At 54.0% G+C, this 16077-nt stretch overlaps 6 protein-coding genes across 6 annotated transcripts; 3 read left to right on the top strand and 3 right to left on the bottom strand.

Annotated features, from left to right (window-relative positions):
- Positions 1–413: 413 nt before the first annotated feature.
- Positions 414–2906, top strand: JN550_010946 (uncharacterized protein; the record flags this gene model as incomplete). Its single annotated transcript, XM_049309258.1, has 1 exon — positions 414–2906. One exon carries the CDS (start codon positions 414–416, stop codon positions 2904–2906), a length of 2493 nt encoding a protein of 830 aa, XP_049167037.1.
- Positions 2907–3800: 894 nt separating this feature from the next.
- JN550_010945 (uncharacterized protein) lies at positions 3801–4748 on the top strand (the record flags this gene model as incomplete). The annotated part of the gene is made up of 1 exon (XM_049309257.1): positions 3801–4748. The coding sequence occupies one exon, from the start codon at positions 3801–3803 to the stop codon at positions 4746–4748; it is 948 nt and encodes a 315-aa protein (XP_049167036.1).
- Positions 4749–5149: 401 nt separating this feature from the next.
- Positions 5150–6118, bottom strand: JN550_010944 (uncharacterized protein; the record flags this gene model as incomplete). The annotated part of the gene is made up of 2 exons (XM_049309256.1): positions 5150–5578; positions 5639–6118. The coding sequence occupies 2 exons, from the start codon at positions 6116–6118 to the stop codon at positions 5150–5152; spliced, it is 909 nt and encodes a 302-aa protein (XP_049167035.1).
- A 645-nt stretch (positions 6119–6763) lies between these two features.
- On the bottom strand, positions 6764–8515 carry JN550_010943 (uncharacterized protein; the record flags this gene model as incomplete). Its single annotated transcript, XM_049309255.1, has 1 exon — positions 6764–8515. One exon carries the CDS (start codon positions 8513–8515, stop codon positions 6764–6766), a length of 1752 nt encoding a protein of 583 aa, XP_049167034.1.
- A 1167-nt stretch (positions 8516–9682) lies between these two features.
- Positions 9683–11019, top strand: JN550_010942 (uncharacterized protein; the record flags this gene model as incomplete). Its single annotated transcript, XM_049309254.1, has 3 exons — positions 9683–9943; positions 9997–10176; positions 10324–11019. 3 exons carry the CDS (start codon positions 9683–9685, stop codon positions 11017–11019), a joined length of 1137 nt encoding a protein of 378 aa, XP_049167033.1.
- Positions 11020–11956: 937 nt separating this feature from the next.
- On the bottom strand, positions 11957–12956 carry JN550_010941 (uncharacterized protein; the record flags this gene model as incomplete). Its single annotated transcript, XM_049309250.1, has 2 exons — positions 11957–12341; positions 12400–12956. The coding sequence occupies 2 exons, from the start codon at positions 12954–12956 to the stop codon at positions 11957–11959; spliced, it is 942 nt and encodes a 313-aa protein (XP_049167032.1).
- Positions 12957–16077: the final 3121 nt, after the last annotated feature.

Genomic DNA, 16077 nt, shown 5'->3' with positions numbered 1-16077 from the left:
CACGGGACTGTGGTATAAAAGTGGATCGATATGGTACTACTTAGGGTGATGATGAATAATTCTGGCCTTTTGGTTGGTTCGAATTCCAGCCTTGCTTGCCGTGTACACTCGTTTGTTCCGTTCAACTGCTCAATACCAGCTGCCTACTCATGTAGTTACCTGCCCGTATCCCTTCCACTGGACGGCCCCGCTCGATGGGGCTGCTTGCAGGGGCCTAGATATTTGAACTAAAAAAAAAGTTAGTTACATGTGGTACCTCCCAAATAAGTTTTACCAGAGCTGTAAAAGCTCCCGGCCGGATCTACAGCATGCGACGAGCAAGTCGCCTCCAGTCGTAATTTTTTCGCGTCTTTGCCATACTGCTCCCTCGCGCTTTCAGCTTCAGCGCCAGTGCCAAGTCAGTTTGGCCCATTATGCTGTCCGCGAGCAAGGTCCCAAGGGCTTGTCCCAGCTGCAGAGCCCGGCTGTTGAGTCTCTTCGAAAATGGCTTCACCAACCCGGCGGCGCGACCCCAGCGCACTCTGGTGCCAGGCTTTAGGCACAAACAAAGTCTGGCCCGAGGCACCCCCCGACCCTTCTCCACGGCGTTGCGACGACAGCAGGACGCTGCCGCCGAGCCGTCGCCCGAGTCTGCAAGCCCGAAGCCTCAAGACATCGAGCTGATCGTGCGGCAAGCCAAGCACCAGTTCGGCAACACCCTGCCCAAAGGCTACCTTACCGAAGAGGAGCTCCAGCTCTACACGAGGTACTACGGTGCCCCCCTGCGAGAAACGAGACCCGAGGATGTTGGCATGCCCATCGACAAGGCACTGCTTCAAGAGACACACAAATATGTGCTGCTGAAGAACAAGAACATGCTCCTCCAGGAGAACGAGACTGGCGAGCTCGAGGAGGTTCAGTACTACGTTCCGCAGCTCCCCGAGACGGCCAACGCCGCAGAGACGGACGCCGAGCCCGCTGCCACGGAATTGGTTGCCGACGACTCGGAGCTCCCATCCGATGCGGGCATCGACTACATCAAGGCGATTGCCAAGAACCAGCGAGAGTTCAACGCTCTCATGACACTGCAGAGGGACTTTGAAAAGGCGAGCCTGCGACCCGCGGAAGAAGAACAGGAGGACCTGGACGAGGAGGAGGAGCCTGCCGAGGAGCAAGACGAAGTCGACGAAGACGAGGAACAAGAGGACGAAGGAGAGCCAGATGCCATACTCGCTGGAGAGGTGGCAGAGAGGGACCGCGTTCATCAACTCAGCCAGCTGGGTCAGTGGAGAACCAACCCATCCACCCTCCACCTGCCCAAGGCCGAGTTCGTCGCCCCCATCCACGCCCTGCTCGGCCGAACCGATATCAAACATGTCAAGGAGGCTGCTGAGAACGCATTTGGTGGACGAGGGTTGCCTCACTCTGTGGCAACGCCGCACTCTGGGAGGAGCTCGGGCCAGAAACCCATTCCCATGGAGGCTGGCCATTCCAAGATGAGCGAGATCGAGGCTGATGCCTATATCGCAACCAACCTTCCCGGCATGTACGCTTCGACCATGGGCGTGCTCGTCGAGGTTCGAAAGCGGATGGGGCCCGAATGGATCCAGGGTCTGCTGAGCAGGAACAAAGGCGAAGGGCCCCGGATGCTGGACGTCGGCGCAGGTGGTGCCGCTTGCGCTGCCTGGGAGCGTGTTCTTCAGACCGAGTGGGACCTGCTTCACGGCCCCGAGAGCAGCAAGGCTCTCATGGGACCCCCGGGGAAAAAGACGGTCGTCGTGGGATCCGATCATCTCCGACACCGCATCTCGCGGTTCCTCAATAACACCACCTTCTTACCCAGATTGCCAGACTACCTACACTCGGGCGACCATCCCCAGAAGATGGCAGACTCTCAATTACCCACACCCCGTAAGGTCTTTGATGTGATCATCGCCTCGCACCAAATGATGCCCCTGAAAGAGGGTTACAAGCGCAAAACTTTTATCGACAATCTTTGGGAGATGCTCTCTCCCGACGGCGGCATCCTCATCCTGCTCGAAAAGGGCCATCCGCGTGGTTTCGAGGCTGTCGCCGACGTTCGACAGCGTCTTCTTGACGAATTCATCGAGTGCCCTACGTCGGACCCTCAACCGGAGATCCTTGAACCTGAAAACCGGCGCATTCGAGAACCAGGCATGATTATCGCGCCCTGCACCAATCACAAAAAGTGTCCCATGTATTTGACGCCCGGGCTCGCACATGGCCGCAAGGACTTCTGCCGCTTCAGCCAACGATTCATTCGGCCGCCGTTTCTGCAGAGGGTTCTGGAAGCAGCTCATCGCAACCACGAAGACGTCGACTTCTCGTTTGTGGCAATCCAGCGCGGGGTCACATCCACCTCGCCGACACCCTTGCCCACCGAAAAGGGCCGTGACGCCAGTGACGCGGCCTTTGAGGGCTATGAGCACTCTGCAGAGCCTCCAAACCTCCTATCTCTTCCGAGGACCGTCCTGCCACCCCTCAAGCGCACGGGTCACGTAACCTTGGATATGTGCACGCCAGCCGGCACCATCGAGCGTTGGACCGTCCCCAAGAGCTTCAGTCGTCAGGCGTACCACGATGCTCGAAAGGCACAATGGGGCGACCTGTGGGCTCTTGGTGCAAAGACTCGCGTCGTGCGTCCCGTGCGGCTGGGCAAGGGTGGCGTGGCTCCAAACGATGGCGGTGTCAGAGCACGGAGAGCCGCCGAGGCGGCCAAGTTCAAGGGCTCCAAAGTAGTCAGCCTGGATGCCGATGCCGGCGGTATCTACAAGGCTAACGAGAAGGGAGGCGTTTCGGGTGGTAACCTGCTGAGTGGACGTGGTAGGGTGCCCACCGAGAGAAGGACGAAGGGCGGCAAGAAGGTTCGCCAAAGAAGAGTTCGAGATTTGATGGACGACATGTAAGCTATCCGGCGTTCGACACTATATCATCCTGATTGGAGTGCATACGCGTGTATACTAGTAGAGTTCGGGGGGGAGGCGGGAAGTTGGTTGGCATGTACAGTAAGGTGTTTACGGAAAAGGAAGGCGTAGCAGCCGCCTCGACGAAGATGTACTAGCATAAAGAGTGTGTGTGTAATATATAGGATATATAGGATAGCTTCCAACGTGGATGCGATTGAATTGGCAGTGCTGAGTTCCCTGGTGAGAAAACACACCTCGCTCCAATCATTTGCCGAGCTCTCCAATGTGTCAAAGAATAAGTATGCAACAATATTTAATCAGCGTCTCAATGCTCATTGAGATACCTACATAGGTATGTTGGCATCGCTCTTGTTTCGCCTCTAGACTGGTCGGCCCACCGGTGAACACCTGTTAGCACTGCGGCACGCGAAGACACTGCCCAGCATGTGCCTCGCTCGGACACTGATAACAAAACGACGCCGCATCCGTGACACGACCACACTTGATGGAAGAAATTCGAAATAGACACCACTCTATACTCCGACTTATAGGATGTCGCGAGGCGAGGCGATGCCCAGCAATACACGTGCGCGAGAGCTCGCTAAGTAGTTGCTGGTAAGTAAGCACCATTGGCCGTAACTGGTCCCTCTGACGCACGTGTGCGCTGTGATTGGCCATCATAGTTGCAGGAACCCCAAGCTAATTGGCTCGTGTCATTGGTCCCCGCAGTCCTGCCCGCAATCCTCTATACCCCTGTTGCACGCGTCCTTCGCTTCATCTCGCAAGATACATAAAGAGTGCACATTTCCACAGGCAATGCACGGGTTAGACGTTTGGAAACTAGTCATTGACTTATTTTACCCTCGTTTCGGTGGTCCGCATCTCATTATAATCATGAAACCCTGGGTCCTTTGCGTCAGTGCCATCACTGCACCACTGGTGTTGGCACAATCGGACATCCCTATATCTGGCTCCCTTCAGTCGATCCTGTCTCATGGCGCATCAAACCCATTGTATACCTATCCGACGCAGTTGACGCAGGGGATCATTCCAAAACCGATTCATAGCCACAATGACTACTGGCGTCCCTTGCCCTTCTGGAGTGCCTTGTCTGTCGGGGCCGTGAGTATCGAGGCCGATGTATGGCTGTACAACGAGACACTGCACGTCGGCCACGAGCAGAGTGCCTTGACCAGTGTCCGTACACTAGACTCGCTGTATATTCAGCCCATCCTGGACGTCCTCCACAGACAGAACCCGAACAGCTCGTTTGTGACCAGCCCGCCCACTAAGAACGGAGTCTACGACACTTCCTCGGGCCAGACGTTGTATCTTTTCATTGACGTCAAGACAAATGGACCGAAGACGTGGCCCTATGTCGTCAAAGCTCTGGCTCCACTACGTGACGCGGGCTATCTAACTACCTTCAACGGCACGGCTGTTACCTCTGGTCCGGTGACTGTCATTGGAACCGGCAATACGCCTCTGAACCAAGTCCAGGGCGTATCTCCCCGTGACTATTTCTGGGACGCCCCAATCCCGACGCTGAACACGACTTTCAGCAACATCACAAAGGAAGTGTCACCCATCGCCAGCACAGACTTTGCGGTGCAGTTCGGAGACGTGAGGAACCAGGAGTTCAACAGCACGCAACTCGCGCTGCTGCAGAGCCAGGTCCAGATGGTCCACGCCAAGGGTATTGCGGTGCGGTACTGGGATCAGCCGGGCTGGCCGGTCGGCACACGAAACGCGGTCTGGCGCACCTTGTACGATGCCGGCGCGGATCTCCTCAACGTTGATGATTTGGAGGCTGTGGCTAACTTTTGGGATAATAAAGGCTGATGAATTTCGTAGAGAAACATTGAGGACTTTGAAAAGTCTTACAAACGCGGAGATTAAAATGATGCACAAACATGGCTTTTTACAAATGTCGCTTTGCTAGATAGCTCCAAGCCAGGCAAATAATAATCCTACTTTAATTATCAAGAGGCAACATATTTGCGTCACAAACAGACCATAGTGAGCTAAAGTAGACCTAAGATTAAAACCAATTGTAAACCCAATGATTGAGTAGACTCGAGACTTAAAAGTATGTATATCAACCAGCATTCTTCAGATACGAGGGTAGCGAACAATCATACTTTCATAAAAACTATGCTGTATGCCACTTGACGAGACTAAGGCAGAAGCCTGTCGGACCATGGCCCAACCCGAGCCGGATAAACATGTTTGCTTCTTCATAGTTATAGCTTCTGTCGAAGTAATCGTTCGTCCTTCCTTCGCCGCAACAGTCTCGCCACGGCCCTTCTAGGACTTACTCCGTCAACGTAACCGATGAACGGAGATGCAACTTTGTAGCCTAACATGTCAACAAGGCGGTCTGGAATGATATCTAACTTGTCCCAATCCACAGCGAGTATCTGGTTTTCGAATGGCCGCACCCATGGTTGGCAGTACTGAACAGTGAGGGAACGCCGTTCCTCACTGGACTTATTTTGGCCGCCGCCATGCCACAGAGTCCCTAGGAAGTACACTATGCTACCTCTGGGCATAAGCACTGGAACTGTTTGCTCTTGAGTGGGCATTGGTTCAGCACCCCAGCGGTGAGATCCCGGTACGACGACGGTAGCACCATTGGTCTCTGTGAATGCATCAAGAGCGACCATTATAGCCTGGAAGACTGGAATCAGTGAATTGAAGAGAGGGATATGAATCGACTGTAAAAGTCTCACCGTTCCAAAAGGTCGATGCGGCCGTGGAATGGTAATAAAGCTGTCATCATGATGGAGCGTCTGCGGGTTTTCCCCTGGTTGGATGAAGATGCTATGATAGGCATTGAGCTGATAGCCCGGGTCAAGGAAATAGTCATTGAGAGCAAGAACCCTTGGGTGTATGGCGAATTTGTCAAAAACTCTTGACTTGTTGAGTAATGCGTAGATGCGATGAGTATTGAGCCCCTCGAACTTGTTTCGCCCGCCAGCTGCAGTCGGCCCAGCTTCCTCTCCCGAAGCTATTCGATGCAGTTCGGTGATTGCTTCCTCTACTTCAGCGTCCGAAAAACCGTGTTCTATTACCACGTAGCCCCTCTGAATAACATGGGCGATGGATCTGCGCGTTTCATCATCGAATGGCGTCTGGGTTCGGGCAAATCTCTTGTTCGCTCCCACCTCTTGATTGATAAGGGAGCTGTTTCGGGGCTGCCGATGATCCATAATCAAATATTGTTCGAAATCTCTGGGGCCGTAGATACTGGGTATATCATTACTGCAAGATGGGCATGCGGTATCGATATGTTACTGGATGTCAAGTTTTGTGTGTATCAAGAAGCAGAAGCAGTGGAGCAACCGAGGCTTATATAACACCCGCCATTGCGGGGTTGGGGCTTTGCATAGGCTCACAATTAGATGGATCTCCAACAGGTGGCTTACGGCAGATTTTGGCAATAGTCTTGATAGAAGCACCGTTTGACATCGTTCTTTTAGTGTGTCGGTCAGCTAGAGGGCATGGAATCAGCTCCAGTCTGGGCACCTGTTATTTGCGGAGAGCTGCGAAGTGGCAATGCAGCATAACTATTTCCAGCAATTGTCCAGGGCACCCGAGCGGCAAGAAAAGCCGCGACGATACGAAATGACTACTCCATACGGGCCGCGACGAGTACGCATAAACTTCCGCTCCTTATCCCGAATACGCGCGATGAGGTGCAGGTCAGTCTATTATATTACTTATCCGAGACTGATCCAAGGCTTACCACAATAGAAGCGGCGTGGATAAAGGTTTCAGTCGACTCATTTCAAAACCTAGTACGTCCTTCTACAGACGCTATTTTCATAAGCTACAGGTCATTTGAGTCCAAGAAGCTACCCGGCCATGATCTTGCCCTCTGCCCTGTAGCGTTCGATTCGGTCAAGGATTTCCTCGCAGTCCTTCCATATACGCCGTCTGTTACGCAACCCCAGTATGCTAGTAGAATTCCGTGCCAATTCGCAGCGAAGGCGGTACCAATTCGTCTTGTTGGCGAGCAGAAATGGAGCGGGTACACTTTCTTTTATACTTGCACCCTCTTCTTCCATAGATTCTATCAAACTTTGGACAGTGGATATCGCGGCCTCATTGATGTTTCGTTGATCGTTTCCGTGGTTTCCCTCCTGAATTAGCACCTCAACTGCCGCCTGGAGTTTTTCCAATCGCTGCCGGTGCTGTTTGATTTTGGCTTCAAGCACATCTCCTGTAGTCGATGCCCAAAATGAATAGTCCAGGGTGGACCATGCCTCCCAAAGCCATGGCATTTCCCGTAGCGTCAGCGAGCGGAATATATACTGTGGGATCTGATAAAATGTGCGGGAGGCCAGGCGCAAGTTTGCCACGTCTGGAGAAGTCAGATGGATCAGGATGAGACTTCGTAATTCCGGCGGCAGGACTGAAAAGACATCAGTACACCTCAACCGGGTGTATTCTGACTTAGAAGATGTACTGGTATCAACGATTTCATTGCCTAGCCGTTCCGCCGCTGCCAATACGTTGGGAAGTTGCGTGATAAAACAAGGGTTTGCCGCGAGGAACTCGTCGCCATCTGTGTGATGCCAGTGTTTTCCCTTCTGTACTGCAGAGTGGCGAGGAAAGTCATAGAAACTTTGTTGCGTGGCTTCTAAAAACCACCAGTCTGCGAGCCCCTCGATATCAATCTGCCCATACCGATAAAGGGATGCTCGTTTAAAAACCTCTAAGCAAGCTGGGTGAAAAGGCATGGCGTAATCTTGCCCATCTTCAAGTGTCCCTATGACGTTCTGTCCATTTGGTGAACTGACGTCGTGTCGTCGAGGGAATACTTCAGACTTGAAATCGCAATGTGGCACAGAGTCGCTTAGACCGCTGAGGAAGTAGTGGCCTGACCTCTCGAACTCATCATCATCAGGTGCTGCACACCACTGATCAGGTTTGCGAACCAGGAACTGAGCTGTCTTGCACCACCGCATGTCTTCAAACGAGATATTGTGACCATTGTAGCCTCCACCTTCCAAGCCTAAGCAGTTAATCCGACAGTCAGACCCGCCGGCAATATGTTCAGTTTGGAAATAGGGAACAGTGTCGAGGGGCTCATTGGCGCTGTTCAGGTCGGTGGCAAGGCTCAAGTCAAGATGATGGGGTCTCATCTTGAACCCCTCGGCTGGGTGCTCGAGTAGGTGAAGAAAACGACGGTATGCCTCGTTCGAGGATCTGCGTAGGTTTGACGATACTTCTGGTTCACCACGCTGGAGGCCATCGCTCACAGAACCATTTGCCGAGGAGATTTGCGGAATTTTGTATAATTCAAAAGGCTCATCGTTCTCAGGACAATCTGGAACGTAGTCACCATCGTCTTCGATGTCGTCCATGTCTTCTTGGAAGCCGTGTTTCCCATTCAGATCCTCTGCCGAAGCGAAAGGTATTCTGAAGACAGACATGCATTGGGCGCTCTTCGGGCAACCGCCTCCCGGAAACTGGGCAGGGTATGAGAGGACGTATCCTGTGCTGAAACCGTCCCAAGCTGCCGCAGGTGGCTCGTCTGGCCTGCGGACGCGGCCGATGTTGAAGCTCACTCCACAGATGTGGCAGCGGAGCTGCGAAGACATAGCTAAGGAACTCTTGTTGATTATTGTAAAGACCATGAGACAGGGAAAATCTCAAAAGCTACGTAGAAGAAAATATTTCGGGGGTTCAAGCTGTTTGTTGGTAACTTGGAATGCTACGCGCGCTGTTGGTTCATAGAGCACAGGGGGACGACCAATGAAATTCCCACGACGTCTAATAGATGTGGATCCCTATGGCGTATCCAGGAATGGTTGAGTGAATAATGGCCTTTTTTTTTTTTTTCACCTACCCAATGCACCATCCTTTTTGCAATTATAAAATCACAATAAGGAGGCACACCAAGAAGGGTTGGTTCACTGTAGCATCGGCTGGGAGTCATAGGAGTTTGGTTAGCCATGCCAAGGCTGGGTGGTTTGCCTCGGCGATTGATTGGGCCAACTGAGCTGTACATTTCAAATACCGTATTTATATATGATGTAATTAATGCTTCAAAGAACTAAGTTGGTCTGAACCCGCAGCTCCTATCTGTAGACTACTGCAACACCTATAATGCCAAGTCCCGAGGCAAAAGTCATATTAGCAGAGCATCAACGCGTCCTCGCTGTGTCTCTCCAAGGCCGATGCCAGTTTTCCAGGGTTAGCGCCAAGGTTACACACAATGCTTCGCGACAGCTCCCTCACTGCTGTACTGTACTGCTTTATAGTCATCTCTCCAAGCTGTATATTTGCTACAGTGTCAGCTAAAGCTTTTGAGTTAGTATAGCCAAGGCTATGTGCATATGTTATGTTGCTACAGTCTACGCTGCGAGCCATTCCCTATCCAATTGAGGATGAGCCGATGGCTGAACGTACATGTTGAACGTTAACATAGCTTATGGCTATCTTCATCGGAACTGACACCATTGCGACGATTCAAGAAGAGAGTGCAGGCAACGAAAGAAATGGGTGTCAATTGTGATTGTGCAAGTTGCAACTCTGGGGTCGTCGGGGCGGGGGGCAGTCGGTACCGATCGCTCCGCGGGTGTGGGTATGTGTTTTGTATCCGGATCTTAATGGTGGGTTATTTACTCCAGTAAACCACCCCTTAATTCAGAAAGGTTTGGCATGAATCTGGACTGATGTGACGTCCACAACTATTAAAACAAAGGTATTTCTCTTGTGCGCCGTATCTACGAGTAAAGTTAAGATCCCTTTGTACTATGCTAAGTATGATGATGCAGCATTTAGCGACTGTTTTCGCCGCGTTCGCCGTCGCCTCAGCCCTGGCCACCCCTGCTCCTGTGCCAACGCCAGCACCGAGGCTGGAAGACGCTGTCGCCAGGAGAGCTAACTCGTGCACGTTCAGCGGGTCGGACGGGCATGCATCTGCTAGCTCATCCAAGGCCGTCTGCTCTACTATTGTGCTCTCCGCACTGAATGTTCCCGCCGGTGTGACTCTGGATCTGGATGGCTTGAACGATGACACAACGGTACGTGTGGTAACTCTATGTGGTATGGTAACCCTCACTCATACCTCTCACAGGTCGTCTTCGAAGGCAACACCACGTTCGCCTATAGCGCGTGGGCTGGGCCATTATTCGCCGTTAGTGGAAACAATATAACCGTCCGGGGGGCAGAGGGCTCGACTTTGGATGGACAGGGCGCCTTGTATTGGGACGGCAAAGGTGGCAGTGGAGGCGTCACAAAGCCAAAATTTTTCCGGGTACGTTACTCGGAATATAGGACAGTTCGCGGTATATCGAGCAGATGTTGTGAGATTTGATGCGAAAGGCGACTACAGTATTTCAATGACAAATCTCTCGTGCCAGATAGCGTACGTGGATTTATAACGTTGCTAACTCGCAAATAGGCAAACCACATGAACGACTCGATTCTGGACTCAATAACTATCCACAATGCACCCAGGAACTCGTTCAGCTTGAACTTCGTCAATAATCTGCTGGTGAAGGACGTGACCATAGATGATTCAGCCGGCGATGCTTTGGGCAAGAACACGGACGGGTTTAACATTAACAACGCCGATGGCGTGACCATCACCGGTGCCAAGGTGTGGAACCAGGACGACTGCGTCGCCATAAACTCGGGCAAGAACATTCTTTTCACGAACGGCTTCTGCTCCGGCGGGCACGGCCTGTCGATCGGCTCTGTCGGGGGCCAGGACAACGACAACGTTGTCCGCAACGTGACTTTCAGCGACAGCGTTATGGAGAAGTCACAGCAGTCGGTGAGAATAAAGACCATTTCCGGCGCCAACGGTACGGTGGATGGCATTACATATCGCAACATTGCCATGAGCGGCGGTACCGATTACGGTATCATTGTCATGCAGTCGTACAACGGCGTGGACGGCCAGCCGACGAATGGGGTCAGCGTCACTAACTTCGTACTGCAGAACGTCACGGGTACGGTGGAGAGTGACGCTGTGAACACCTACATCGAATGTGGCGAGGGAAGCTGTAGAGACTGGACGTGGACGGACGTTTCCGTCAACGGCGGCAGGACCAGCGCAGATTGTATGAATGTGCCCAGTGGAATCTCATGCTGAATGATGACTTGTTCCGGTGGAGCTACACCCTGGGCGAGCTTTTAGGTGTTCAGTGGGAAATCCATTGCGCTGCTGAGTCGACAGCAGCAAGTTGCAGTTTGGTGTATGAATGGGCTTGAAGGTGCCGATCCACTCATTGGGGTCAAATCATCAACATGTGCAAATCTAAAAAGTCACACAAACACGAGAGCAGGTATGGAGGAAAGAATTTTTTTTGGGCAAATCATCAGCATTTTTCGTATGAACCGTATTTCAACATGGGAGCCATGCGTGTGCCACGCCTGCTGCATGTTGATCGGCTTTAAAACATCGCAAGAAAAGATGTGCTTCAACCCAGAAGCTAACTCTGAAGCCATTTCGCGGACATCCCCTTCCACCCGAGTGATTTCACCCTGACGCCGAACCGTCAAAAGCCGAGTCTCGGAAGATGCCATGCAGAAAGGTAGCCTAGATACAAGAAGCGAAGAAATCAAAAACAGGGGCCGAGACTCGACGATGAAGAAGCATTTCCTCTCCTCAGATGCCGGCGCAGTAGTTCAAAGAATCCACAGGTACAATGCCCAAGAAACCAGGAAACCAAGGCAACCGCAGACAAGGGCGGTGGAATGTATCGCGACGAAAGCCTGGCAATGAAGTGTAGAAAGATGCTGAAGTTTCTGGATTGCCCCCTTCCCCCCCTACGCCCATATATTTGGTCATTGACTGCATTGAGTCGTCATCGTGATATCGATGCGGGCCGTTCCGCCATGCACAAGTCTGATGCGGTACTGCGCAGTGAAAATGTTTGTGGTTTGTGAAGTAGACATTGTGTTTGTTCAGTTTACACACTACAAGAAGGGTAAGTGCTCTTTTGATTCGCTCCAGGCTCATCACAGCCTCCTTGCATGGCAAGGCACATTTGCGACCGAGGTCGTGTCGGGTCCAGATGAGGTGACATCTAGTTGGTGACTGTGGCCTCACCCAGAGAAGTGAGAACGTTCTTGCCGTAGGATCCACCAACGTTGCCAGCAGGCCTGTAGTTGCAGACCATGTACCACGCATCCATATCGTCGTACATGGTTCCCTTGGCGCAGAGCTTGGCGTAGCAGCCGAGCTGGGTCGAGTCCTTCCAGACGAGCTGGGAGAAGTGACCCCAAGCCTCGAAGTCGGACATGTCGGGGGTGTCCTTGCCGTAGTACGAGGGCAGGTACAGGCCGACCTCGCCGTTGTACCACATGTCGTGGCTGGCCATGCCAATGGCGCCGGCGGCACCAAGAGCAGCGGCGTTGTCGGACGAGGCCCACATGGCGATGTTCTGACCGTAGTTTCCGCTACCTTGGGTCCTGTTCTGCTGTCAGTCCTGGGCGGAGGAGAAAAGGTGGGCAAATGATGAGAACTCACATATCGTGCGCAAACTTGCAGCTGTTGGCGGTGTTCTCGGCGTAGCCGGCGATCTCATCGAGCCAGCTCATCTCGGGAGCCGAGTGGTTGGCACGGTGGATGTTGTGGGCGTAGAGAGCGGTGCTGGCCATGTCCGAGGGCGCAGCAGCAGCCTGGCTGGTAGCCGAGCTGGCAGGGACCTGGACGTAGGTGGAGGCGGCAGCAGTGGTGGGAGCAGCCTCGGTGGTGGGCTCGGCAGGCTGCTCGGGGGTGTAGGTCTCGGTGACGTAGACAACATCGGGAGCCGAGGTGGGGGTGGGCTCAACGACGACCGAGGTGCTCCAGCTGGTCCAGCTAGACCAGTAGTGGTTGGGCTTCTTGCGGTTGCCGCCGTTCACGAAGACGCTGGGGGCGGCCTCGGTGGTGGTCGGGGTAGGAGCCGGGGCATCTCCGGTGACGGTGACGGTATAGTACTCGACGACGACGTCGGTCACGATGGCTCGCTCGTCGATCTTGTTGACAGGCGACGCCGATGCCAGCAGGGCGCAGGACGCCGCAAGAACCGTGGAAGACTTCATGTTGACTGATATGATATCGAGTTGCGGTGATCACAAAGGAGTGTCTGGGGTCGGATTAGTTAGAGAGTGTACGCTTTGCCAGGCAAACGGAATCGCAGATGTCGCCGTCCAAGGGTTGCAGGTGGGTGTGATATATGCGCCTTGCACAATCGTCCCGCCTTGTCCGTGACCTTGGAGCCGAGCGGCGTTCCTTTGTTTGGGTCTTGTCTGCCGGCAACAATGGGCGTCCGGGGCCTGGGCCTGGATCCCGTGCTCGACGACGACCTCAACCCAACCAGCGCCGATGTCCACGGACGGGGGAACAAGGAGACGGGGGTCACGACCTGACTTACCTTGGGCGGACGGGGTTCTCTGGCCTGCGAGAGAAGTCGAGGTTATCGAGGTGCGGGGGGAAAAAAGAATGTCCCTGTTTTTATCAAGTCGTCAAGACGGGAGAGACAGTACACGCGCCAAGGCGGACTCTGAAGAATGAGTGGCAGTGAGTGGTTGGTGGGTGCTGAGGTCGGGTGTCTTGGGCTCGCGGGATACAGACGTCCACCAGCGCGAGGAGGGGGGTGTAAAAGCGGGAGCGACGAAGAAGAAGAGAGCGTGGTGAGAATGTAGAGTCAAAGGAATGGACTGGCTGAAAAGTCGGCCGTGCTTGGGTGGAAGCGGGTGAGAGGTGGGAGAGGTGAGAGAGAAGGTGAGAGGGCAGCAGGAACGTGAGGTTTTACACTGGGAAGAAGAAAGGGTGCCAAGGTGCTGCAGGTGGTTACGAGTCGCCGGTACTGGACTGTGGTGGACCACTGTGGTACCTGGTTTGGTCCCCGCTCGCGCTAGCTCCTGCGGGGCCACTACTTAGTATACCGTGGTCCTGCTGTTCTCCTAGCGGAGGGCCCGCTAACTTAGGGGGTGCGCCTAGTCTCGCGCTACCACTGGACGGTACCTGGTGCCTGGGCAAGCCTGGCAACCCAAGTGACATTCCACAGTCAACTCTGTCGCTGGAAGTCCAGGCATCCCAGCTCCCTCTGCTCAGGAAACCCAATCTAGTTGTCTAGACACACCCAGAGACCCTCCATGGCACCAAGGAAATCATTCTCATGCCAATGGCACCGCGCATTGGCTGCGTTCCCATCTCATCCATCCCTCGATGCCGAAATAGAAAAGTGGAGGGGGAAGCAATCTGCAATCCGTACCATGCTACCCGCCTGGAGACTTGCCGCCTTCCGCCTTCCCCCCTTCCCCCCCGGGGGGCGTCAGATTAGATCTCGGCCCCTTCATTTCTGCTTCGTCCGCGTTACCACGTCACGACCCCAGCTGGCGATCATTTGGGGTTCATGTTCCCTCTCGGCCGCCGCGGCCAGTCCGCTTGGCAGCAATCTGGGGGCACTGACTACTCGCCTGTCCGTGACTCGGGCTGCCACCAGATGGTCTGCTCATGCGTCAATGGTGGAACACGCCAGGAATCAGTCGTGTCTCTCTTTGAAGCCCAAAAGCACCACCACCACCACCGCTAACTTACTCACCATACGCCTCGTTTGCTCGCGGCAGCATTGAATCTCACCCTCACCTCACCACATGCATGCGTGCATCTGCGTCAGTGCCGTTCCCCGAAAAAAGAAATAAGCAGCCCACCGTGCCAATAATAGCAAATAGTAGGCGGTTGAATTTTCTTTGCCAATGCGCATCTCACCCATTGGGGCTGCTATCCCGCCAGCAGACGGGCATGACCGACGTCATTGCTGCTTGATGACGGGCTGCGAATCCGCGGTAACTTAAGTTGAAAAGTGATTGCACGATACAAAGGGGTGTGTGTGACTTGCCGCCAACGGGACTATCTGAGCGGTGATCTGCATCCCATTTCCCGCTGGCTGCGCTCCAGCTGTCGAGGCGTTCGAGGCGTTCAAGGCGTTCAGGGCTTCAGCTTAGAGTCTACAGCCTGCCGGGCGGGACCAGCGTTCTCTCTGCTCCCCCGCTGCGAGCTTCTTCCGGTCACAAAACGGCCGATCTGTTTCCTCAAACAAATTCAAGCTTATTCTGTCCTTGTGCTGCTCAATGAAACCTGGCCCTCGCCCGTCACAGTTCGTCCGATCTGCTCGTGTTCTGGTTCGCTGATCTGGCACACGTCCTCCCCCCTTTTCATTCCGCCGTCCGAAGGGACACCCATGCCGCCACCCCTGCTAGAGCGTTTCTGATATGCAGGTACGACAGCCCAGGATCCACACCAAGCAAGCCACGCGCTGACGGGGCGCACAAGGGGGACGCCAGGGGCGGCGGTCGAGCCGGTACGTACCTGAGCGAGGCTCTGATTTGCGGGGGAGCAGCGCAGCATTGCAGCAGCTTCGCTGCATACCTACATATCCGTAGAAGCAGGGCGGCTGTCCGCCCGTTGCAGGAATCCAACGCTACAAGGCCGGCTGAGGAACCATCCTGCTGTTCTACTGTTCTCGCGGTTTCCATCCTGCGTGTTTGGGATCGGCCTCACTAAGACCACGTTGTAAACCGCTGGCGAAAGGTGCCTCTCCTCCCGTCACAGATGTCCTGTATCGTGCAGTGCACACTGGCCAGCGCTTGTTGGTCCCCAATCCACACCAGGCCAGCGGGCCAGAGACCGCATCGGCCTCACCAGCCATCGAACCAATGGCCTACTACACCTGATCACAATGCACACCTGTCCCATATCGGTCCCAAGGTGCAATTTGAAGTTATCAAAAAAATGCCCAGCGGGATGCCCGTAAGCCTTTCGCTTATATGCGAGCCCTCTCAGGATTGTTATATTACATCTTACGTAGGATCATGCAAGTACAGATTAAGTCAATCATCGTTCTCATCAACAGTCACTGGCATTGCTCGCCAACCGGGCTCCTGGGTTCCAACACCCGGGTGTCGCTGGTCGGTCGAGGGCCAGCTGAGGCGCCTGGTCGGTGTTCCTCATGAAACGGGCTAGGCGAGTGGCGTTGCTGGTGTTCGCTGGGGTCCTGGGACTGCATTGGTGGGAACGGCTCCAATTCCTAACGGCACGGTAATATTAGCCGCCGCCTGTCTGGCGCTCGCGATCTAGATTTGCTGGGAATTTGGTCGGATGTTGAGTCAATACCCAAGATAATGGATCCGAGAATGACTTGCAACCAACACGCCCACT

This window comes from Neoarthrinium moseri (genome assembly GCF_022829205.1).
Source record: "Neoarthrinium moseri strain CBS 164.80 chromosome Unknown scaffold61_Wmoseri_CBS_16480, whole genome shotgun sequence".
Classification (NCBI taxonomy): Eukaryota; Fungi; Ascomycota; class Sordariomycetes; order Amphisphaeriales; family Apiosporaceae; genus Neoarthrinium; species Neoarthrinium moseri.
This window is presented reverse-complemented; position numbering and strand designations above follow the sequence as displayed.